Raw genomic sequence first — 25,852 nt, forward strand, 5'->3', positions numbered from 1 at the left:
ACATCTATGAACCATCAGTTACAAGCATCGTAAGGCGATACTCCAACGAAGTCTCGAGCAGAGGACCCCGAAATACACTAGAACAGGCTATGTCTGCACACGAGGCAGCACTTCAGGCGGCCGAGCTTCGACCGTCCATATGGAAGGACTGGCTTCGTTTCGAAGCTCCTGAACGGTGAGTAGTGCTAGATGTATTCAGGCGAGTAACGATCCCACTAACGAAGTTGCGCTTCATAACAGTGATCCAGATATCGAAGTCCTTCAATTGGAGGCAAAAGCTGCCAGTGAACTCCGGCGTAGCCTCAAACTAGACATTGGGGAATTTGGAGGCTGGGGGATCAGGTCCCGTCAATGCAAACGCTGTGGACTGCCGTCCCTGACGCGCAGGCTCAGTGGACCAAGCGAAGTGAGAAAGGGGTTGGGAAGGCAAAGGCACAGTTCTTCTCATTCCTCGACACCATGGATTCGGATAAGTACCTGTTTAGTGTGATACCGAACGGTGAGAAGTACACCAGTCTCATTACTGAAATCATCACTACGGTGGTAAAGGTGAACATCCTGACTCCTATTGCCCCTACTATGTACTTGAAGCTAATGTATGACAAAATAGGCCTCCGTCAACCATGAAACGATAGCGGAGGGGCTCTCGCGAGCGCTTCAGGACATCAGTCGGGACCTCAATTTCGTCAGAAGAGGGACACAACTCTGCAATTCAGCGGAGATGAAAAGGCTTGTGGTTCTACTCTACAAGGACGTCTTCGCCTTCCTCTGTTACAGCATGAAGTGGTATAGTTCCTGGCGGAATCGGTTCCGCACGGCGTTTGACAACCAATTCTACACCAAGAACGTCGAGCAACGAGTCAAGGGAATCCAGCTCCTGGTCCAACGTGTTCGTGACGAGATGACTCTCATGAATGACCGGCTGGTCCAGGATATACACTCGGAACAAAAGACAGGCATCGACGAGATCAAGGATCACATGATCAACTTACATGCATGGTTAGATGCCAAATTTCAAGGGCTCGGGGCTCAAGTGTGTGAGACGCTCAAGGCGAATGCCCAACATGGTGAGTGGCTCTGGCTCTCGCAAGACTTGTTCTTTACATTTCGTACACAAGCTAAAGCCCAAGCAGAATTTAGCAGCTTGCGTGAAAGCCAACTATTACTCCAGGACAACATGAGAGAGGATTCGGGTGCTAAAGCGGGTCAAGGTATCTTGTTTTCGAGCCGGCCCTGTTAAGCCCCCAAGTTAATCTGCTACAGATCCGTCCTATACAGCACGAGCTGAGTTGGAGAAATGCCTGGAAGTACTGGCTCCCTTTACGGCCAGCTCAAGAAATGCTTCTTCCTGTACTCCAATCAGCGCTCCGATCATTCCGAACGAAGTAGCTATCGATATCCAACGATGGCTACAAGCACCCCAGTCCTGTCTTCTCTGGGTAGAGGGACCTGCATATGGACCGTTCGACGAGGCCCTTTCAAGCATTGGCACCAGGATCCAGACCGCTACCGAAGAAGTTGGAACCAACTGCGTCAGCTTCTACGCGAAGACCACTTATTCGTTCGAGCCCCAACTGGGTTCTGTCAAGAATGCCGGAATCATCTCTATGATTTACTCCATCATAAGCCAACTGATTCGCATTGCGCCGGTTTCACTGCCTAACACCCCGGACCTGGTGGAAGACAGAATACGGCAGCTGGATGGTAAGTTGGAGACCATACCGGCAAGCCTGGAAATACTCGAGGTACTCCTCTCCCACATGGACCCAGGACTTGTCGTCGTGATCTGCGGGTTTCATCTGATAGATTCCCGCGAGGATATCACCCACCTCGTCAAGTTCGCGGAGATCTTACGAGACCAAGCCCTCGAACGGAGAGTCAAGACACTGTTCGTCAGTGCAGGAAACTGTAGGGCATTGTCAGGATCCATCGACAAGTCCAATAGATCGGACGCTTCCAAGCTATCCCTTGCACGACCCCAGATTCCGCTGCCGGGCGGTATTGCTGTAGATAGCATCAGACTAGGTACATAGCTTGACTGAGCTCGCTTTCTGATGCCAGCGAATCGGAGTAACTTCGCCGTTGGGAAAATCCGGATGATCTTATCCCCCTGTACTCATTGTCAGCACCATCACTCCACCTTTGCTGTCACCCCTGGTAGCAATACCAATAATGTACTCCCAATGCTGGGGTTTGAGTGGGGATTCAGGATTGATGTCCTCGCAGTAGTACCCGTAATCTCTCATGCTAAGCGCATTGTTAAATTCCGTTCATTGAGGCCGATCGCCCGTCGGCATTTATCCCCTCGCATAAATACAGTAGGACAAAGGGAACAAGAACTGCCATTGCAATTGTGTTTAAACGAACGAGCTTCTACCAAAGCCGCTGACGCCATGGCGAAAGACAAGCGTGCGGCATCGACGGATCTGACGCGCTGGCGATTGCGGACGGACCTTGGGGATTCCCATTGGGACTTATCTCAGCGAAGCCGAGAGCAAGGAGTCTCTCCAGAGCGACGCCGAGAGGTATCTTCTGGGGCTTCCCATTTGCCAAAAGAGTGACACCGAGGTCAACGTTGCCTCGAATACCAACGGCGCATCCCAAAAAGGCGAAGGCAGCGGGGCGTTATTCGACGAATCTGCACGCAAAGGCTTCAGCTTCCTGACGCGTATGCAACTGCCCGAGGGCCACTGGGCCTGCGACTATGGCGGCCCGAGTTTCCTGCTCCCCGGGCTGATCTTCGCCATGCACATCACGGACACCCCGATCCCGACGAGTGGAAGATCGAAATGACGCGCTACCTGGCGCACCACGCCAACGAGGACGGCGGCTGGGGCCTGCACCTCGAAGGGAAATCGACCGTGTTCGCGACGGGCCTCTACTACGTCATGCTGCGCCTGCTCGGCCACGACAAAGACCATCCCCTGCTCGCCCCGGCCCGGGCGTGTCTGCTGTCGCACGGCGGCGCGGCCGGGATCCAGCAGTGGGGCAAGATCTGGCTCGCGTGCCTGAACCTCTACGGCTGGGAGGGCGTCCACTGCATCCCGACGGACCTGTGGGCGCTGCCCGAGTGGCTGCCCTTCCACCCCTGGCGCTGGTGGGTGCAGTGCCGCGCCGTCTACCTTCCTACCTCGTACCTCTGGTCGAACCGGTGCACCGTCCCGCTCACCCCCTTGCTCCAAGAGATCCGCGACGAGATCTACACGGCCCCCTACCGCGCCGTCGACTTCCGCCGCGCGCGCAGCCACACGGCCCCGTCGGACGCCCTGCGCACGATCTCGCCCCTTTTGCTGTGCTGCTTCGCCCTCCTCCGGGTCTGGTTCGACTTCCTCCGCCTGCGCTGGCTCCACCGCCTCGCGGACCGGCGCGTCTCGCGGCTGATGCGGAGCGAGGAGCACAACACCGGCTACCACTGCCTCGCGCCCGTCAACAAGGCCTTCCACATGGCCGCGGCCCACTTCGCGGACGGGCCCGGCTCGGAGCGGGTCCGGCGCCACCGCGAAACGGTCGACGTCTACTTGTGGCTCGGCCCGCGGGGCATGACGTGCGGCGGCACTAAAGGCGTCCAGGTGTGGGACACGGCGTTCATCGTGCAGGCCGCGGCCGAGGCGGGCCTTGCGGCCGACCCGCGGTTCCGCGCCCCGCTCCTTCGGGCGCTGGGTTTCTTGGACAAGTCCTAGCTGCGCGACGACCTCGACGATCCCCACCGGTAGCCGCGCAAGGGGGGCTGGCCGTTCAGTACCAAGAGCAATGGTTACATCGTGTCCGACTGCGCAGCCGAGGGCTTAAAGGCGGTTCTTATGCTGCAGAAAGAATGGTGAGTAGTGAGGAAGATCCCTTATAGCTTGGCCCTAGGTCTTTGTTTTGCAGGAAAGAAGAATAATTCATACTGACGTGGAGATCCGAATACAAGTGACTACCCATCGCTCATTGACGACGCGCGTCTATTCGACTGCGTGGACACCCTACTCGGGATGCAAAACGCCGACGGAGGCTACGCCAGCTACGAGCGAGTCCGCGGCGGCAAGTACCTGCACCACCTGAACCCGGCCGAGGTCTTCGACAAGATCATGGTGGAGTGCACCTACCCCGAGTGCACGACAGCGGTCCTCACCGCGCTGGCCCGTTTCCAGCGACACTTCCCCGCGTACCGCCCGAGCGACATCCAGCGGACCATCTACAAGGCCGTAGGGTTCGTCCGGTCGCGCCAGCGCCCCGACGGCAGCTGGTACGGCGCCTGGGTCATCTGCTTAACGTACGCGACCTACTTCGCGCTGCAGAGCCTCGAGGCGGCGGGGGAGCAGTACGGCAACAGCGCGAGCGTGCGCAAGGCGTGCCTATTTCTGCTGGGGAAGCAACGCGACGACGGTGGCTGGGGCGAGCGCCACACCTCCTGTGACGAGCGGCGCTATATCCAGCACGACGTCACGAGCCAGGTCGTCAACACGGCCAGGGCCGTCATGGCGCTCATGCATGCGGGCTATCCCGATCCCGTTCCGATACAGAGGGGGTTAGAGGTATGAACACGATGATGAACCTCCAAAGACAGAAGAAACCTGAACTGGGTGGTCTGATATTAATTGACTGACATGACAACAGCTCATCCGAAGTCGACAACAGTCCAGTGGCGAGTGGCTGCAGGAAGGCATCGAAGGGGTGTTTAATCAGACCTGGTAAGTACAAACCAATATTTACAACCTAATGGGGCTTGTGTATGCTGACATCTTAATAGTATGATCGGGTATCCGAACTACAAGCTTTACTTCACTGTCATGGCCTTGGGCGCCTACAACGCGAGGTATGTCCCTAAGCTCAAGAGCCAAGCTAAGGGTATAGTATTATCATCTCTAGGCGAGTAGTTATATAAAGATAAATAGGCAACCCCAATATGTAGTATATGGTTAGGTATGTATATACCAACGGAGCGGTGTTTCCACAAGGGGAACCTGAGTCGACGATAGCTGCCGCGGTTCGGAACACAGGGAAATGAAATCCCGTATCCATTACCATCAGACGTCGTAGAACGTGGCATTCGGGTGTAGCGCTTGCAGCTTGGCCTTTAGCTAGAGCACGCAGATCCCACCTCGTGGCCCAATAGGCGAGCTCTGCGCGTAGCACCACAGTCTTGGCTCTAAGACAATACGAGCCTCACCACGTCATACACAAGAGCACGAAAGTTTGCGCATGCAATAAGCCGGGAATCCGAGGATTTGGATTGTATAGGTATATATATTTGCAATGATTCATTCATTTTTATGGGAACCACGGCCCCTAATCGACATTTCCACCTTTTCACTGCTCAGTTTAACTCTATTTTTTATCATATACATTTTCTTAGTACTATAAAAAGACTGGAAGAAAAGAAAATAATATGTGGTCCAAGAAAATGTCGTCACTCGCCCTGGCGTCCCTCGCCTCGGCCCAGCTCAAGGGCTTCAACTACGGCTCGACCAACAACGACGGCTCCTGCCGCGGCTACGACGACTTCGTGCGCTTCTTCACCGAAGCCAAGAACCTCGCCAGCACCTCCTCGCCCTTCACCGCGGCCCGGCTGTACACGTCGGTGCAGTGCGGCACGGCCGCGGACCCGATCGCGGCCTTCCGCGCCGCCGTCGATACCGAGACCGCGATCCTGGTCGGCCTGTGGGCGAGCGCGGGCCGGCCGTCGTATGAGAATGAACTGAACGCTTTACTCAAGGGGGTGCAAGAGCTGGGCGCCCCGCTCGCCGACCGTGTTGTCGGCGTCAGCGTCGGGTCCGAGGACCTGTACCGCAGCAGCCCCAGGGCGTCGCCAACAACGCCGGCGCCGGCGCGACGGGCGCCGAGATCGAGGGCTACATCGGGTGGCTGCGCGACTGGGCGCGCGGGACGCCGCTCGAGGGGAAGCCCGTCGGCCACGTCGATACCTGGACAGCGTGGGTCCTGCCGGGGAACCGGGGGGTCGCCGACTCAGTCAATTTCTTGGGCCACAACTCGTTCCCGTACTTCGAGACTACCCGGGCCAACTCGATCGACCAGGCGGCCGACAACTTCTGGTCGGCGCTGGCGCAGACGGAGAGCGTGGCTGGTGGGAAGGAGGTCTGGGTCACGGAGACTGGTTGGCCGCACGGCAAGTCGAGTCCCCCTTGTTTTTTCCTGTTTCTCTTTTCTTGTTTCTGCAAAGGTAACTGACATGTTGGGGCCACTAAGTTGGACCCAATTCTGGAGCGGCCGTCGCAAACCTCGACAATGCCCGCCGCTACTGGCACGACGTGGGATGCCCCCTCTTTGGGTCTCGCAATACCTTCTGGTATACCCTGAAGGATGCGAACACGGCGCAGACCGATATATCGTTTGCGGTCACGCCATTGGAAAATAATACGCCCTACTTTGATCTGACGTGTTGAGGCGGTCATAGAACTGTTAAATATGAAGTATGGGCTCTTTTGCTCGGATTTGTGGGCAATGCTGTATAAAATCGCTATTCTTTTATTTGGGCATGCTCAAGGGGACATATATGCCAGTCTTGTTATATTACTTGATTTTATATCTAAGGAGGCGACCACGTGGAATTCTAGTAACGGCGAGATTAGACACGAATATTTTACTTACAGAACGACAAAACACCTTAGCTTGCTTGGCCCGAATCTCAAGTGGGGGTTCTATGTTTGGCAATGTCACACTCATATATGTTATCGCTCCCACAACACAAGAAAGACATTGAGTCATGATTTCCATTTCTCCGGGCCACAAATCTCGCAAATCCTCCATCCAGACTTCCAAGCAAAGATCTCTCCCCCAACCACCCCTTCACTTACTTCAGCACCTTCAACGTCTCCCCAAACGCCAACTTCGGCGGCGGCCCCACCGGGTGCGCCTGCGCCTCCTCGCCGAACACCAGGTTAGCCTTGAGACTGTACTCGTCCGGCACGCCCGCGTACCGCTTCATGGCGGCCTCGACGGGCGGCATCGCGTTGTGGTGCTGCAGCGAGCCCGCCAGCCCCTCGAGCGCGAGCGCCGACCACGTCAGCAGGTGCGCCATGCCGTGCGCGTGGTCGCTCCACTGGCCGAACATGTGGGCCGCCGAGGGGTGGGCCTGGCCGGACTCGGCGAGGGTGGTGGTGCGTTCCCATAAGAGGACCTTTTTGGGCGCGTTTATAAGCAAGGGCGCAAGTGTTTATTAAGTAAGAAAAAGCAGGACTAGCCGATCCGTAACCCCCCCTCAACCCCTGAAACAGCCCACTCATCTTCGCCCAAGTCGCCTCGCCGGCGACCTGGGTGAGAAAAGGCTGGGCGGCCGCGATGATCTCGTCGAAGAGCTCGGCATGCTTATCGCACAGGACGAGAGTAATGCGCACGGGCTGCGTGTTGTAGGACGAGGGGGCGAACGAGAGGATCTCCTGGACGACCTGCTCGATGCGCTCATCAGAAACGGGCGAGGTGCTTTTGAGGGCGTATACGCTGCGGCGGTACTTGGCGGTCTGCAAGAACTGGTCTGTGGTGACAATACCGGGAGGAGCCATTTTGGTTGTGGCTTTTTTCTTTTTGTTAGGTTGTGTAGATGAATTCGAGTTGTCTCTATTGCTTTCTCTGTCTGCTATTGACTGTGACGGGAAGCGATGAGGTTCAAGACTTCTTGATGAGAGAGAAAGAACATGGCCCATTATGTACTCGGCCAACCTAGGTAGGCATCTCATCTGGTCCGTGTCGACGACAACTCTTAGCTACCAATCGCTAGATGTCTCCCGCGTTACAGCCGAGCCATAGCAAACAAGCCAGGTAATTATTAGCCGCACCCGAGCTGGGCTGGCTTATTTCAGTCTTACAAATCGTCGAGGTGAGCGAGCACACTGCAGCATGGGAGGCGCTCTTGGGGTTGGACGGAGCCAGAAAGGCGCGGGACAAGCAAGGAAGGGGACGCAAAAAGAGCCTGGCTGGACTGGTCTATTGGGACCTCTTCCATGCCGACATGCATTCCAGCTCATTCCCGTTGGCATTTGTCAAGCGGGGTTAATCCATTACGGCATCTTACACGATGCCAGCTTAGCTGGCGGCAAGCCACCAAAATCTGGGATTATTAATGTTTCGTAATCCACATCTCACCCATCTAATGTATCCCTTGTTTGCTACGGTCATCGGTGCCGAGTCGACACGGTCAGCCAATACCCGCGTGGGCCGATTATGTGGCTTATTTTTTAATCTACCCCGAAGACCCCTGTGTTGGAAACGATAGCCCGCTGTACTGAGCATAGAACGCTGAATTCTCCGGCTGATGCCATTCACTCGCTCTTACTATGATTGCAGGCAGTCATGATAGTAAGCGATATGGGGAAACACGAAGTACCAGAACGAACATAAGTTTACTATCGAAAATATTTAGGTATACGTAGATTATAGTACATATAACGTACGTTACACTATAATTGACCTCCACCACGATTCACCGCTATTTCGATTTAAAAAGAGATTTCTTAACGAGTTTTAATTTAAATTATTTTATTCTGTTAAATATATTTTAATTTATTAATAATACGTTTATATATTAAAACCGATATTTTTATTATTATTTAAAATATAATAAGCGGTAAATTTATTTATAAGGTTACTTTTTATTAAAGTATTTTACGGTCTACTTTTATTAATTAACTTTATAGCTAATAATTATATTAAGGATTAAAATCTATTTATTAAAAGCTCTCTCTACTTTAAAAAAAAATTTAATAGATTAAATTTTAGCTTAAAAAGCTTTTAACGTTATATTAACGTATATATAAATTAAAGAATTAATTTAATACGTTTTAACCCTTTATAATAACCTTATATTATAAGGTGAAAATTAAATAAATTTATTCTTTTAACATTACCTAGCTTTATAAAAAAAACGTTATATTAACTTTTAACTTATTAATAAAGTTATTAAAACAGCTAAAACTAAGGCTGTTTAACGTATCCCACAAGCGAATATCTCATATAAGCGAATGTCTCATTCTTTTACATCTTTTTCGATAAAATATAAATTAATTTTACCACAACGTATTTAATATATTAAATTAATTAAAATCTTTATTTCTAGATACTTCTATATCATTTTAATAAGTACGCGTATTATACCCGGGCTCTCCGTAGATTTTATAACGTTATAAGCGTATCCTAAACGTCCTCGTATAACCACTCCTCCGACGCGATTCGTCTTATAACTATCTATTAACGTCCCTTTAAAACTGTAGGTCTTCTTTAGCTTATATACGAAATAATCTTTTATCTTATAGCCGTTTTTTTTCGTACGGTGGCGCCGGCTAAATATCTTATTTACCTTTCGAAGTATCGCGTTTTTACTTTTTAAAAAAGTAACTCGGTATATAATATGCGTTATAACTTTTACGATCTAATTAAAACTAATTAAAATAAACGTTAAAAAGCTATTTTAATGCCGTACAATACGGTTTCGAACGTATTCGGTTTAAGATTAAGCTTTAATCGGGCTATTTAAAGTTTTTAATTTTTAAGGAATAAATAGGCCGGAAGATGTCCCCGGAGGTATTAAAATACGTAGCTTTATATTTAATTATAAAATAATATATTCCGGATTATACGGGACGAGTCCTATTTTTTAAAAGCCTCCTTATATATTTAAAACGGTGAAAATCGCTTAAAACGTTTTTAAAAACGCTAGTAAGAAATCCTCCTTTAAAATATAAGTAATATACGCCCGTATAAAATATTTAATTTCTTTCTCGTACACCCTTTTTAATATACGAAAATAGCCGATATTAAAAGGTTAGAGCTTATACGACGAATGAGAAGATATATAAAATATAATAATCGAGTTCTTTTTATAATAAAGCTCGAAAGCTATCGAGTAGTAGCTTTCGTAACCGTTTAAGATTAAGAGGCGATAATAATTTTTCGTATAAGACTTAATATATTAATTAAAGTATTAAATTTAATCCTCGCCTCTTTTATTCGTAATATAACTATTTTTAATAATTACGATTACCTAGTCTTTCGGCAATAAGCTATTTTTATACTAAAAAAAGAGGTGCGTTTTCCCGGTAAAAATAATATACGAAAAGATAACATAACCGTGTAATCCGACGCTTTAAATAATTATAACCTATTCTCGGTTTTTTTATTATATTACCTTAAGCTTTCCGCCTTAATTAAAGGTAGTTACGATTATTTCGGACGAGATTTAGTTTATAAAAAAGCCGGTCTCGTCAAAGTTATAAATATCCTCTTTTTAAATCTCGTATTTATAAATTATATTTCGTACGAAAATAAATTACGCGCGATACGCGTCGAGATCTTTATAAAAGACTTTTTAATAATCGATTCTTTAATTAAAACGCGTCTAGAGGTCTAATTATTATTATATAAAGTTAAAAGCTTAATTAATATCGACGCGTCTCGCGTTATATAAATTAAATAATCGATTCGCTATATCTTTTATATTACTTAACCGGGAAAGAAACGATCGCGTATTTAAATTAATAATATATCAAATAATCGTATCTTTTTCGGAATTTAAAAGCTTTCGAAAGTTCGTAGATATTTCGCATCGTATAGGTTAACTATTTCGTTTACGCTATAAAGTTTTCAATAAGACGTAATAAATTAATATAGCCTTTTATACGTTTAAAATTAAGTCTTTTTAAAGCGTTTAAAGCGCTAGAATTATATTACTCTTTTTTTAAAGTTATAACATTTTCAGACGTAAAAGAATTATAACAGTGCGTGTGGACTAACCACTACGCCACAGAGCAAAAGCTTCGGAAATGACTCTTCGGGTTATTTCTGTCTAATTCTACGCCTTAAGTGCTACCCCGGGGGGACCAACCCGCCGATCGTAATACTATGCCCTCTCTTTAAAGGCATACCCTTATATTTAGGGCAATAAACCTTTAATACTACATGATTTATTTAAGCTCGATATAAAAAAACTTTAAAGCTTTTATACGGGTAATTAGTTCGTATAAAGCCTTGCTTACTTATTAGCGATCTTACTTAAGTAATTAAAAAGAGCTCTTATTTAATAAGTATAAGAATCGAACCTACGTCTTTTATTTAGTAAGGGCGAAGAGTTATTATATAATAATATGTGTAAATTAACTACTACGCTATAAAGCAAAAGCTTCGGAAATGACTCTTCGGGTTATTTCTATCTAATTCTACGCTTTAAGTGCTACCCCGCGGGGGACCAACCCGCCGATCGTAATAAGAATATAAAAAAAGGTTAAGGCTATAAGGAAATTTATGAAAATAAGACATTCGCTTGTGTAGGACATTCGCTTATAAGATACGTTATACTACCCTAAAAGGGGGTGCCACGTGCCTGTGCGCATGAACCCCTTTTCTACCTCATGAAGAGGGGTATGCGATACCCCTCGTAGCTAGTAAGAATAGAGAGATATATATAATAGAATATAGTAATATAGCACTAACTCGAACCCCTACTTATACGTATATATAAAAGCTTATTTAATAAAAGTATTAATTAAAGTAATTAAGTTTTAATTTTTAATTAAATTACGTATACTTAAATTTATATTATTAAACTTAAAAACAAGTATAATATAAACAAGTATAGTATTTTAAAAAGCTAAAGAAATAATAGCTTTATAATAAATAATTTAAAGTTATATTTTATTTAATAAAAATAGCTTAGTTTAAAGTATTAAATAATTCTTTTAAAATATATATTAGTATTTAATAAAGTTATTTCTTTTTTAATAATTAAAAAATCGAGTTTAAAGTAATTATTAAAACAGTAAGAACTAAGGTTTTTTATATTTATTTAAAAAGAGTACTACGTACCTGCGCGTACGAACCCCTTTTTTATTTTATTAAGAGGGGTATACGATACCCCTCGTAGCTAGTATTAGAAATAAATATAAATAAAAAAATATAGTAATATAACCTCGATTAAACTTAAAACTTATTTATATATACGTATAAAAGCTTATTTAATATTAATTAATAATTATATAAAATAATTATAAATTAATAAGAATAAAGAGACGGTTTTACGTCTTTATTAACGTAAGGGCGACCGTGCTAAAGAGCCTCGAGAATTTCCGCCCGTTAGAAATTCGGAGGAAGAGCTGAATTAAATTAACCGTACGAAGAGGAACCCCTTTTTTTAAATATATATTATAAGAAAGAGACTAAGTTTTAAATTATACGCGAAACTAATTAAATTATATATAATTATATATTTAAATAACTTTATTATATAATTTATAAAATTATAACCTTTATTAAAATAAAATTAATTACGATTAGTAAATCGAAACTAAGCTCGAACGTATCGAACTTAAATAAATTAACGACTTTAAACCCTAAACTATTTATATATAAAAAAAATTCTTAAAATACCGGGATTTTTTTATTAGTTTAAAAAAAAACGTTAACCTCGTTTTTTAAAAACTGGAACCTTTAAACATACTTTTTAAAAATAATACTTAAATTATTTATAATATACCTTATATAATACTTCTTAAAATATTATATATTAAAAATAAAAAGGACCTCTTTTTAAAAATCGTTTATTACCGAGTTTAACGAATAAACTAAGCACTAATTCGATTAAATTAACTATACGTTTTAAAAGGAGCTCTTTAATTTTAAAAAATACGAAATCGATATATTAATAAACGGATCCTTTAAAACTAAACTCGTAAGCCTAGTACTACCGGCCGCTTTTATACACTAATAGGACCGACCGATAGAACCGATTTCGGAAACTTAAAAAGAGGATGTTCTATACTCTTCCTTAGAATAAATAATCGAATAACCGCCGCTTAAGCGAGAAACACCCGGTCTCCGTACGGAACAATCGTTCGCGATACTACGGGACACTTTAGGCCCGACGTTTAACCCTAGATTTATAAGTACCCAAGCGTTATAAAATATTATCTTTTTTTTTCTCCGACTTCGATACCGCCGGACTAAACCGTATAATTATTTAATCTAATATACGTTATAGAGTATAATATATTTTTAAGCCGAGCTATTTATAATAATAAAATCGATTAAAATAAAATCGTTACCTTCTCGAAAAAAAAGAACTATACCGGTAAGCTATACGATATCTTTTATAATAAAATACGGATATTTATTAAAACATGCCGACGGCTAGATATATTAAAAGATTAATATTATATAATCTTTTCGAATATTTTTTCCGGCCGTGTAAAGGTATTCTATTTTAATTATATCGGACTCGAAAAGAGATAAAACGAGATATATCACCTTATAAATTTAAACTTTAATATAATAATAAACTACGTATAATACTTTACGGATTAAATAATAACTTCTTTCGTATAAATAAAAAAATAAAAACCCTAAGAAGTAATTTATCGAGATTTTAGAAATCCTACTAAATAAGCTCTAACTCGTATAACGAGCCCTTAGAAAGGGATTCGAAAAAAATATCGCTCTCTATACCTTAATCGTACGAGCCTACCGGGGAGTTCTAAAGCTTACACCGGCCCTTATTAACTAAAAACTAATATACGAAACGCTATTCTTAGACCTTCGCGTATCGCTAAGTATAACAGCGGACTAAAAGCTCGCGGAATAATGTTTAACGGAGGAACTATATCGAAACCCGGCTATAAATATATACTTTATTAATAAACGGTTTATAAAAAACCGCACGAAAAAAAAAAGTAGCTTACGGTAATAAATTACTATATAATAACCGACCACTAAAATAGAATAAAAACTAACTATTTACGAACACGTTCCGAGCTAAGCTATCGTATAAAAACCGGCAGTTTAAATAAAGAACCTGCCGAATTTACTATAAATAAAGTTATTAATTAATAATTTACATAGCTAAAAAGCGAACTCGTATAATAACCTAATACCTTTAAGCGTATAATAATATTAAATAAGAATTCGTTACTTAAAACGAATACGAAGATTTTATCCAAGATTAAAAAAGGAAAAAAAAAGGAGCTAAAAAACGACAAAAAGGAGTATAATTATTTTAATCCGGAAAACGTATAATAAGGTATTACTTATTTAACGAACGCCGCGTTCTACTACCGGCTTATTAATAAAGATATCTACTCTTTAAAAATTATTATATAAGCCGATTAATTTAACCTTAATAACTCGTATAATTAAACTTATAAAAGAGTTTTAAAATACCGGCGCCGCCTTAGTTTTAATAATCGAAAAGCCTTAAGCAAAGGCCTATATATAAAAGAACCTAGACGTATAAATTAATTAAACCTCGGTCAGCGCCGAGATTAAGTTTAAAAGCTTAAAGCTTATTTCGTTAATTAAAATAATCGATATACGAAACTAATTAAAAATAATTAAATATTATATCTTAAATTTTATAACCTCTTTCTTATTTTAATATATAACTTTAACCGGCTTAAAACGTATTATAATAATATCTTTAATTTTATTATACGAAAAAATAACGAAATATTCTTTATAATTAAGATATAAAGATATCCGTTCTTTAATCCCGGCCGTACGGAAATAATATTATATTTTATTAAAAAATAGCTTTAACACCTCTATTAACGATTTAAACACCCTCGTATAAAGAAGCTTTATACGCTCTTAAAAAACGCCGGCTATAATAATATTAATATTACAACCCGACCTAATCATGCGGCTAAAAAACCCTACCTACCGGCACGGAACTACTATGCCCCGAACAGGCTACGATATTACAGCCACGGACCATACCGCTAGCTATATTAATACGGAGCTAGACCTTTTTTAATAACGAGTAATAATAATATTATTACGCTTAGCGATAAAATAAATACGCCTATAAAATAACGGCGACCGTTAATAAGTCACGTAGCACGGTAAACGCTTAAAGAAGACTATTAAGTAACGCGGAGCGCGTTTAAGCGAGATTACTAAGCAATGTAAAACGTGATTAAGAGAGATTATTAAGTAGCGCGGAGCGTATTTAAACGAGATTATTAAATAAAAACGGATTAATAAAAAAGGGATTAAATATATAACTACGAACGTTCTTTATATATTTTATATAAATACTCTTTATTTTAATAGTTAATTTGAATATTAATCTTAATTTATTAATAAAATAAATAGTTTTAATAAAATTATTATAAATACTTTTAAACGTTTATATACTTTAATTATTTTCGTTTTTACGAGCTATTACTTATGATATTAATAAAAGCGACTTTTATTATACGCCTAGATACTTTTTTATATTATTAATATAAACCTTAGTACGTCTTATTAGGTTTCTTTTAAAACCCGGATAGCGTTCGTTATATTTTAATTACTCTTATTCTTGCGAGTTATTACCTAGACCCTCGAGTAATAGCATTATAGGAACTATATTTACACCTGGCCTTAGTAATACCGTCCGGTAAGGAAAGATTCTTATTACTACCCTTAACACCTTTTAACGAGACTTTATTATAAATATAGATAGCGATAACAATAATAACGGACCTACCCGATAAGCGTTAGCTAAGCGAATTAAGGAATTTAAATAAGAGAGCGCTAATTATTAATATTATTACGTTAAGCTTAAAAAAGAATGTAACGAGCTCTTAATTAAAGGTATTTTAAGATAAATATTTTATAATATCGATAAGCTACGTAAAGAAGTACGTCTTTTTTATATAACTATTAATATTATTTAAACCCTTATTATATTAAAAAAAGGTATAAAGATTAATACGTTAATATTTTTTAATAAAATAAGTGGAAACCTCCGAGGCTTCTTTATTTAAATTAAAGCCTATTAGCGATTTTACGAAAAAATGTTCTAAAACGTTACTTAATAAGTTATTTACGCCGCCTCGTTTTTTAAAAATAAGGTACTCACTTAGTTCGAACCTTATTTAAATAAACTTATAAAAAATGATTAATAAGTTAAACTATGCCGTATAGAGGTATAATATATTTTTAAAAGCTATAACGGCTTTAAATAAGCTTTTAAGTTATTTTTTTAAAACCTCGACGAAAAACGATAAGCGGAAAGGGAACTAAAACCTTTAAATAGAAAGGATTAACCGTTTTTTATATAGCCGAGTTCTAGCGTATTATAGCTCGATTAAATTATACCGAAGCTATAAAAATTATAATATATTATTAAGAATTAAAGGATAACGTTAAAAACGAACTTAGCCGACTTAACGCTTTTAATAACTTTTTTTCGTATATAGAGCTTATTATTAAAATTAATACTTATATATACGAACGACGCCGCGAGACATAAAACGGACCTTAACAATAAACTAATTAAACTTAAATTAATACGAGGCAATTACGTTAATATAACTATATATTACTTAAAAATATTACGGCGTATAGTTATTATAGTAAGCCTATAAACCTTAATATTATTAAATATAATAAGTAAAATAAGAAACTACGCGATATTTGTTATAACTATTAAAAATTAAGATATTACGCTCGAAAATATCGAGCACTAAGGAAGGACTTCCAACGAGTCCCCGACGGACGATACGTTAATATTATTAAAATAAAGGACACTTTTATAATAGTTATTAAAAATAATAACGCTATTATTAAATACGGTAGCCTATTTTAAATAGCTTGTTATAACGATAGTGTAACGAACGTTATCTAGGTTCTAAAAGAAACCTAGTAAGACGTACTGGGGTTTATATTAGTAATACGAGAGAGTACCCGAACGTGCGATAAAAGTCGCTTTTATCGATATAATGGGCAATAGTTTATAAAAACGAAGGTAATTAAGGTATATAGGCTTAGGGGTATTTATAATAGTTTCGTTAAGGCTGTTTATTTTATTAATAAGTTAAGATTAATACTTAAATTAATTATTAAAGTAAAAAGTATTTATATAAAATATATAAAGGAAATATTTATTATTATATATTTAATCTCTTCTTTTATTAATTTATTAAATTACTTAGCTTACCTTCGTATTTTAGTAATCCGGGTAATCCCTTTATTAGTTAGATTACCGACTTACTTCGCCGTTTTTAGTAATCCTCGTAATCTATTACGTGATATTATCTTTGCTACTTTTTTAAGCCGTATCTAGCCTGCTACGGTTTAGGATATTATCGTCGTAGTCGCCGTACGCTTTTATAATATTAGTACGCTTATATTAGTATAGCTAGCGGCGCGGTCGGTGGCCGTGACATCGTACCTTAAGCGGGGTATCGTAAATCCGGCCTGGTAGTTTTATAGGTTTTAGCCGTATATTTAAGTTAGGTTATAATTTTTTTTTTTTAATTACTTTATTTTTAAAGCGCTAAGTTTTTTAAATATTTTTACTCGCTTATTATATTAATTCTTAATAAACTCCTTCTTTTTTTTTTGTTATATTTTATTATAATATTTATTTATTATATTAAGTCGAGTTAAAAAATTTATTTTTTATATAAAGTTTAAAAAAACCGAATAACGTTATAACTTAGTTACCCTTCTCGACGAGTTTAGTTTCGAAGTTATACCGTACTCTCTTTATTTAAAAAAAAAGTAAAAATATATTATATTAAATAGTATTTCTCGTTATAAAGAATATATTCGTTATAGTCGGTCTTACGATAGTTCCGATTTATCGATTTTTACGGTGTCTCGGGTCGTTAATAAGTCCCGTCGCCTACGCTCTAAAGAGCAGGCGGCTAGCAACTCTTTGCGTGAGGCGAGCGCGGCTCTAGAGAAGGCTTATCGGGAGGCTTAAGGGGCTTTTCAGCGCCTGGAACGAATTCGGTAGTAGCGGAACTCTTTAGTAACGCGTGGCGTAGAGATAGCTAAGCGTGGTTTTCGTTCTTTAGACGAGTTAGAGGCGGCCGAGCACGTTAAGTCTAAGGCGGTTATTAAGGCGTAGTTTTTCGAAACGTTTAAAGCAATGGATTAAAATATAATAAATTTTAACCTCGTTTTATTTTAAACGTTTATAATTTTTTCGCGGTGTTCGCTAAGTACCTCTTAAGTTTTTAAATATTATTTTTTAATAAGTAACTTTTTTATTAAACGAGGTATTAAAAACTTTATTTTTTTTTATTAATAACTTTATTAATTTCGTATTTATATTAATCCGTTTCGATTTTTAATTATATATTTATTAAGGTTTTTTCGGCCGTTAGTTTAAGTAATAAAATATGAAATATAAGGTATATCTATATTGTTTTAAGTAGCGATAATTAGTAATTAGTTTTTAAAATAGTTTTTACGATTTTAAATAGTTTTATTTTTTTAAAGTTTAATTTATCGCTTAGTTGTTTCGTTTTAATGTTTCGTTATAAGAGGTAAACTTTTTTTCCTTTTTTAAAGGTTAGTTTTTTTAATTTTGTTTAGTTGGCGTATCCTTTTATTTATTATTAGAGGAAGGTAAGGTTTTATTATAATGTAATTTAGAGTTCTTTTAATTTTTCGATTTATATGGTCGCGATTAGTGCTAACTCTTTTTTAAGGGTTTTTTAATAATTTTTAGGTTATATATTACAACCCGACCTAACCATACGGCCAAGACCCCACCCGCCGGAACAGAACTACTATACCCCGACCAGGCTACGACGTTATAACTACTAACCGCACTACTAGCTATATTAATATAAACTCTCCTATATTATAAAAACGCGCGAACATAAATACGAAAATATCCTAAATAGTGAAAGGATGGACCCGACCCGGGAAAGTAGCCAAGAAGGAGCCACGGGACGAGGAGCGACTAAATTACCGCTTTAACGAGTAAGCTAGAAGTAACGGGATTACGGCGCCCTTAAATAAGCCGCTAAAATGGATTACCGTGATCTAAGGGATGGATCACCGTAAACTAATAACGGGATTACCGTAAACTAGCGGACGTTTTAATAAATTAATAAAGGAAAAGATTAAATATATAACGATAAACGTTTTTTATATATTTTATATAAATATTTTTTATTTTAATAATTAATTTAAATATTAATTTCAATTTATTAATAAAATAAATAACTTTAACGAAACTATTATAAACATTTTTAAACCTGCGTACTTTAATTATTTTCGTTTTTACAAGTTATTACTTATTATAATAATAAAAGCGATTTTTATTGCACGTTTAAATATTCTCTCATATTATTAATATAAACCCTAATACGTCTTATTAGGTTTCTTTTAGAACTTAAATAGCGTTCGTTATATTTTAATCACTTTTGTTTTTACGAGTTATTATTTAAACTTTTAAATAATAATATTATAAAAATTATATTTATATTTAGCTTTAATAATACCGTTTAATAAAGAAAAACTTTTATCGCCACTTTTAATATCTTTTAACGGGACCTTATTATAAATATTAATAACGATAATAACGATAATAAATTTATATAATAAATATTAGTTAAATAAATTAAAAAATTCGAATAAAAGAGTACTAATTATTAATATTATTATATTAAATTCGAAAAAAGCGTAATAAGCTCTTAATTAAAAGTATTTTAAAATAAATACCTTATAATATTAATAAATTACGCGAAGAAGTACGTTTTTGTTATATAATTATTAATATTATTTAAACCTTTATTATATTAAAAAAAGGTATAAAAATTAATACGTTAACCTTTTTTAACGAAATAAGCGAAAACTTCCGAGGCTTTTTTATTTAGGTTAAAACTTATTAACGGTTTTATAAAAAAACGTTCCAGGACGTTATTTAACGAGTTATTTACGCCGCCTCGTTTTTTAAGGATAAGGTACTCGCTTAGTTCGAACCTTACTTAGATAAACTTATAAAAAACGATTAGCAAGTTAAGTTATACCGCACAGAAATATAATATATTTTCGAGAGTTACGACGGCTTCGAATAGGCCTTTAAATTATTCTTTTAGAACCCTGACGAAAAGCGATAGGCGGAAAGGGAACTTAAAACCTTTAAGTAGAAAAGATTAGCCGCCTTTTATACAGCCGAGTTCCGGCGTATTATAACCCGATTAAATTATATTGAAGCTATGAAAATTATAATATATTATTGAGGATTGAAGATAATATTAAGGACGAATTTAGCCGGCTTAACGCCATTAATAATTTTTTTTCGTATATAGAATTTATTATTAAAATCAATACCCGTATATATAAGTAACGCCGCGAAAAATAAAGCGGACTTTAACAATAAACTAATTAAACTTAAATTAATATAGGGTAACTATATTAATATAATTATATACCGTTTAAAAATATTATAGCGTATAGTTATTATAATAAACTTATAAACTTTAACGTTATTAAATACGATAAATAAAATAAAAAGTTACGTAATATTTATTATAATTATTAAAAACTAAAATATTACGCTTAAAAAAATCAAGTATCGAAAAAAGATTTCTAACGAGTCCTAAAAAGATAACATATTAATATTATTAAAATAAAGGCTACCCTTAACGTAGCTATTAAAAATAATAGCGCTATTATTAAACATGGTAGCTTATCCTGAATAGCCTATTACAACAATAGGTACACTTTTTATTTAATAAATAAAGAAAGTACCGGATAATTCCTTAAAACTTTAAAAAATAAAGAGGACCATAGCCGAAACGTTGCGATAATACGAAAAAAATAACCCCTTTTTTATAACGAAAATAATAATTTAATAAATAATACTATAAACTAATTAAAATAATTAATAAATTATAAACATTTAATAAATATATTAATAAACGAATTAATAAACGAAATTATTAAATTTAAAAACTTTAAAACCAACGGGTGGTTAATTATCTTTAATATTTTTTACCCCAACTTAAAATATTTACGCTAAATACTTATTACGGCCGGTTTTAATTAAAAAATCTATAATAACTACATAATAAAGAATAATTTATAAATCTCCCCTATATATAAAAAATATTTTACGTTTTTATAAATCTCGTATATATACGACGCTTATACGGAACACCTCGCGGAGAAACTCAAACACGAATAATTTCCTTAAAAGATCAATAAGCGACCTATTACGTAACCATACCCGGATTATATTATCAAAAAAATCCGAACGTCAATCCCAAACAAACAACACGCGTACCTATTAATATAAAAAAACCCACGATAACCACGATAATACCACTTAAAAAAACGAAATTAAAAGGAATACTTCGAAGACTAATACCTTAAACACGCTTAAAAAAAATCGCGAGCCTATAAACGTCTAAAAAAAAGCACTTAATACCTTTAAAACACATAAATATATACCCGACAAAAAAACCCCCTTACTATACTAAAGAACCTATAAAACGTTTATAAACTATCGCGAATTTAATAAACCTTCGAATTATTAAAAAAACCCGAATCTTAAACATTAAAAATAATACTTCATATAAAGAAAAGTATAAAAACACCCTTACTAATATACTAAAAGGCACCCTATAAAAAACAAAAGGAATAACGGCGACGATACGAAGATTAATCGTAAAATATCGTTAATAACCTATAGACATAACGTTTAAAAAATAGACGCCGCCTATTATAAAAAGATAACAACAGGCGGACCAAAATAGGTCCCTATACCAAATAATAAATAATCGAGATATTTATAAGTATATTATATTAATACTAGGCATAAAAAAAGTCTATATTAAAACGTTATTCAATAACGGAACGTAAAGAAACTATATTTTATTATAAATCATTAATTACCTTAAATTCGAATAATAAGAAAAAAATACTTTATACCGACTTAAAACCGTTAATAAAGGACTTATAACTTATAACAATAAAGAAGTACGGAAAGAAGTCGTAAACCTTCCGGTTAACATCGGAGAACGCCATAAATAAATCATGTATAACATCACGAACATCGCAAGATACAACATAATTTTAAAAATACCCTAATTACAGGTAAACAATCCTAAAATTAATTAAAAAATAGGCTAATTTTAATAAAATATATTAAAAAGAGGTTTAATTAATAAATAACAGTTTAAAAAACGCCCCCTTAATAAATTTAAAGTTTTTAAAGTATATATTATTATTAAAAAACCTAAGCCGAACGTTATAATAATTATATTAAAAAAATACCGGTAATTCGAAGCATTTTTTAATAAGAAATTAGAAATAGGCTTACTATTTTATACATAATAGGATTATAAGATACCTTTTAAAAATAAGAAGGAACCCCTATTTATACCTATATATAAACTTAACTAGGAGCACGAACAAGCCTTAAAAGAATATATCACGGAAAATCTCGAAAAAAGAGTTATCCAACCATCCATATTACCAGCAAGCTTCCCTATCCTCTTCGTCCTAAAAAAAAACAAGAACGGGAAACCCAAATAGCGTATATACATCGATTACCGGAAGCTCAACGAAATCACTATTAAGAACCGGTACCCCTTACTTTTAATCGGCGATTTACGGAATAAACTACTACACGTTAAAATTTTTATAATACTCGACCTCCTTAATATATATAACCTAATCCGAATTAAAAAAAAAAAATAGAAAACCGCGTTCTAAACTAAGTACGGTTATTTTAAATATTAAGCTATACCGTTTAACTTAATTAATATACTAGCTAACTTTTAATCTATAATTAATTATATTTTATAAAAATATTTCAATAAGTTCGTTGTAATATACCTCGATAATATCCTTATTTATTCTAAGAATAACGAGTAATACCGAAAATACGTAAAATTAATACTCTAAAAATTATAAAACGCTAACTTATTAATTAACTTAAAAAAAGCGAATTCTATTAATAATCCGTTATTTTTATAAAATACGTAATATCCCCAGGCGAAATCCGAATAGAACCTTCGAAAATCTTAATAATTAAGGAATAGCCTACGCCTATAAGCGTTATAAAAGTTAAATCCTTTTTAAAACTAGCTAATTATTACCGGATTTTCGTCCCCGGATTTAATAAAATAGCGACACCTTTAACAAACCTAATAAAAAAGGACGAATTATTCTAATAAATAAAAAAAAAAACAAAGCCTTTTATAATATTAAAGAACGAATCCTTAACGAATTAATACTTCGCGTAACAAATCTATCCAAAGCCTTTAAAATCGAAACCGACGTATCAAACTATACGATCGGAGGATAACTAAATCAACGAAATAATAACAAAAAGCCGTACCACGTCGTATTTTTTTCAAAAAAGCTTAACAAATTAGAGCTTAACTATTAAATCTATAATAAAAAACTAATAATTATTATTAAAACTTACAAAAAATAAAAATATTACTTTAACGAAATAATAAAACTAATTAAAGTCTATACCGATTATAAAAACCTTACGACGTTTATTATTACTAAAAAATTAAATAAATAATAAATATAATAGTTTAAATTCCTTTTAAAATTTAACCTCACCATTATTTATTAAAAAAGTAACGAAAACGGTCGCGCCGATACGCTAAGCCGATAACCGGACCATTAAGAGGAGGTTCCGCCCGAAACGCGAATAATTCTCGCCTACGACTAAAACGGCAACCTCGTACCCTTAAAATAATTAAACATTACGAACCACGTTTAATATAACAATAAATAGGTTACTAAGTTTCGATAATTTAACCAGACCCCTGACCTCGTAAACTACCCTAAAAATTATTTCGAAGACCGCGACGGTTTCGCCTTCTACCGAAATAAGATTTATATCCCCGAATAATATCGCGAGGACTTTATTAAAGAATTCTATAAGCACCCTATACACGAACACCAAAGGATATTCAAAACCTAAAAAAGGATTACTAAGCAATTCGACTATAGAAACCTCAAAATAATCGTAACCAAAATAATCAGCAAATATAACCTCTATAATAAAGCCAAAGCCGCCCGATACCGACTATACAAAGAATTATAACTAATCCTACCGCCAAACAAAATATAAAAAACTATCGTACTTAACTTCGTTATTAAACTACCCCTATTAAAAAAACCCCTAACCAAGGTCAACTATAATAGCATCTTAGTTATTATAAATAAACTTATAAAATATACCTACTTCTTACCGTATAAAGAATTTAACGATATTAACGATTTAACGTACACATTCCTCCGAATAATCGTTAACTAGTATAGACTACCCGAAATAATTATCTCCGATAAAAATAAATTATTCACCGCTAAATTTTAGAAGTTATTTATAGCATAACTTAGAATTAAGCATAAACTATTTACGGCTTACTACCTCTAAACGAATAAATAAACCGAATAAATAAACTAAACATTAAAATAATACCTACGCTACTATATTAATTACAAATAAAATAATTAAATATAATTATTACTAATAACCCAATTCGTTTATAACAGCGCAAATAACGAAGCTACACACATATTACCATTTCGAATAAATTATAAATATAATTTAGAAATTATTAAAAAACCAAAGGAAAAGGAGCTAGCACTAATTACGACTATTTAAATCGAGAAATTAAAAAAACTCTAAATTACGCTATAACAAGACCTTACCTTCTTTTAATAATAAATAAAAAGATACGCCGACTAAATAAAGTTAAAGGGACTAGTTTTTAAAGAAAGAAAAAAAGTTTACCTCTTATAACGAAACATTAAAACAAAACGATTAAGCAATAAATTAGACTTTAAAAAAATAAAACTATTTAAAATTATAAAAATTATTTTAAAAACTAATTATTAATTATTATTACTTAAAATAATACGGGTATACTTTATATTTTATATTTTATTATTTAAATTAGTAGCTGAGAAAACCCTAATCGATATATAATTAAAAATTAAAATAGATTAATACAAGTACGAAATCGATAGAATTATTAATAAAAAAAAGAAAGGATAGAACTTTTAATACCTCGTTTAATAAAAAGGCTACCCGTTAGAAAATAATACTTAAGAGCCTAGGAAATACTTGGCGAACGCCGCGGAAAAACTCTAGAAGTTTGAAGAGGAGCTTCCCCCGCGAGGATCGACGGCCTAAGCTGGGGAAACCTATTAAATTAAGAAACGACTAATTAATATCCTTAAAAATATTTAAAAAACGTAAATTATTAAAAACGAAGTTCTTCTAATTAATAATCGAGGAAAAAATATTATTTTTTTTATTTAGTTTTTATATTCCCCGACGAAACGTTTCCGAACGCTTTTTTATTACGACCTTTTTTATATAATAAAAACGGGCTAAATAACCTAAAGCGGTAGATAACTACGTTTATAAAAAAAATAAAGTTTCCTTTACGTTTAACTTTTCCTCCTCTAGCTTTTTTTATTAAATAGCTAGCTTCGTTAGGGCTAACGTAATAAAAATACTATTATAAGAACGGCTAACCCGAATATATTCTAAATAACGAAACGACTTTTCGCTTATATAATAAGCTAGGTTTTAACGAAAATAACGAGTATAAAATATACTAATTAAGTTACCCATAGATTCCACATTAATAGCAAGAACTAAACGCGCGATAGTTTTTTTAAACCGAGATTTTTCGATATAATTAGTTATAATAAATAGATATTATAATAAAAAATAATAAAAAAAAGAAACTTATTATAATTTAATAATACAGGTAATTAGGATATTTATAAAATTAATACTTTAAAAATAAAGCGGTTAGAAAAAGGAGGATAATATTATAACCTAACCTAACCATACGGCTAAAACCTTATTCGCTAAAACGGAACTACTATACCCTAACCAAGCTATAACGTTATAACTACCGACCGTATTATTAACTATATTAATATAAACTTTCCTATATTATAAAAACGCGCAAATATAACTACGAAAATATTCTAAATAGCGAAAGAATAAACCCGACCCAAGAAAGCAGCTAAGAAGGAGCTACGGGACGAAGAGCGACTAAACTACCGCTCTAACGAGTAAGCTAAAAATAACGGAATTACGGCGCCCTTAAATAAACCGCTAGAATAAATCACCGTAATCTAAAGGATAAAT

General features: G+C 36.5%; 5 protein-coding genes across 5 annotated transcripts; 4 read left to right on the forward strand and 1 right to left on the reverse strand.

Annotated features, from left to right (window-relative positions):
• Positions 1 to 721: 721 nt before the first annotated feature.
• Positions 722 to 2,033, forward strand: PG994_013616 (uncharacterized protein; the record flags this gene model as incomplete). The annotated part of the gene is made up of 2 exons (XM_066865025.1): positions 722 to 1,067; positions 1,390 to 2,033. The coding sequence occupies 2 exons, from the start codon at positions 722 to 724 to the stop codon at positions 2,031 to 2,033; spliced, it is 990 nt and encodes a 329-aa protein (XP_066709986.1).
• A 756-nt stretch (positions 2,034 to 2,789) lies between these two features.
• On the forward strand, positions 2,790 to 3,680 carry PG994_013617 (lanosterol synthase; the record flags this gene model as incomplete). The annotated part of the gene is made up of 1 exon (XM_066865026.1): positions 2,790 to 3,680. The coding sequence occupies one exon, from the start codon at positions 2,790 to 2,792 to the stop codon at positions 3,678 to 3,680; it is 891 nt and encodes a 296-aa protein (XP_066709987.1).
• A 294-nt stretch (positions 3,681 to 3,974) lies between these two features.
• PG994_013618 (terpene synthase) lies at positions 3,975 to 4,859 on the forward strand (the record flags this gene model as incomplete). Its single annotated transcript, XM_066865027.1, has 3 exons — positions 3,975 to 4,517; positions 4,600 to 4,673; positions 4,733 to 4,859. The coding sequence occupies 3 exons, from the start codon at positions 3,975 to 3,977 to the stop codon at positions 4,857 to 4,859; spliced, it is 744 nt and encodes a 247-aa protein (XP_066709988.1).
• A 527-nt stretch (positions 4,860 to 5,386) lies between these two features.
• On the forward strand, positions 5,387 to 6,386 carry PG994_013619 (glycoside hydrolase family 17 protein; the record flags this gene model as incomplete). Its single annotated transcript, XM_066865028.1, has 3 exons — positions 5,387 to 5,749; positions 5,776 to 6,118; positions 6,208 to 6,386. 3 exons carry the CDS (start codon positions 5,387 to 5,389, stop codon positions 6,384 to 6,386), a joined length of 885 nt encoding a protein of 294 aa, XP_066709989.1.
• A 407-nt stretch (positions 6,387 to 6,793) lies between these two features.
• PG994_013620 (uncharacterized protein) lies at positions 6,794 to 7,502 on the reverse strand (the record flags this gene model as incomplete). Its single annotated transcript, XM_066865029.1, has 2 exons — positions 6,794 to 7,120; positions 7,254 to 7,502. 2 exons carry the CDS (start codon positions 7,500 to 7,502, stop codon positions 6,794 to 6,796), a joined length of 576 nt encoding a protein of 191 aa, XP_066709990.1.
• Positions 7,503 to 25,852: the final 18,350 nt, after the last annotated feature.

The sequence above is a fragment of the Apiospora phragmitis genome (assembly GCF_038363925.1).
Source record: "Apiospora phragmitis strain CBS 135458 chromosome Unknown utg000011l:1.0-3236445.0:1.0-3240683.0, whole genome shotgun sequence".
Taxonomy (NCBI): Eukaryota; Fungi; Ascomycota; class Sordariomycetes; order Amphisphaeriales; family Apiosporaceae; genus Apiospora; species Apiospora phragmitis.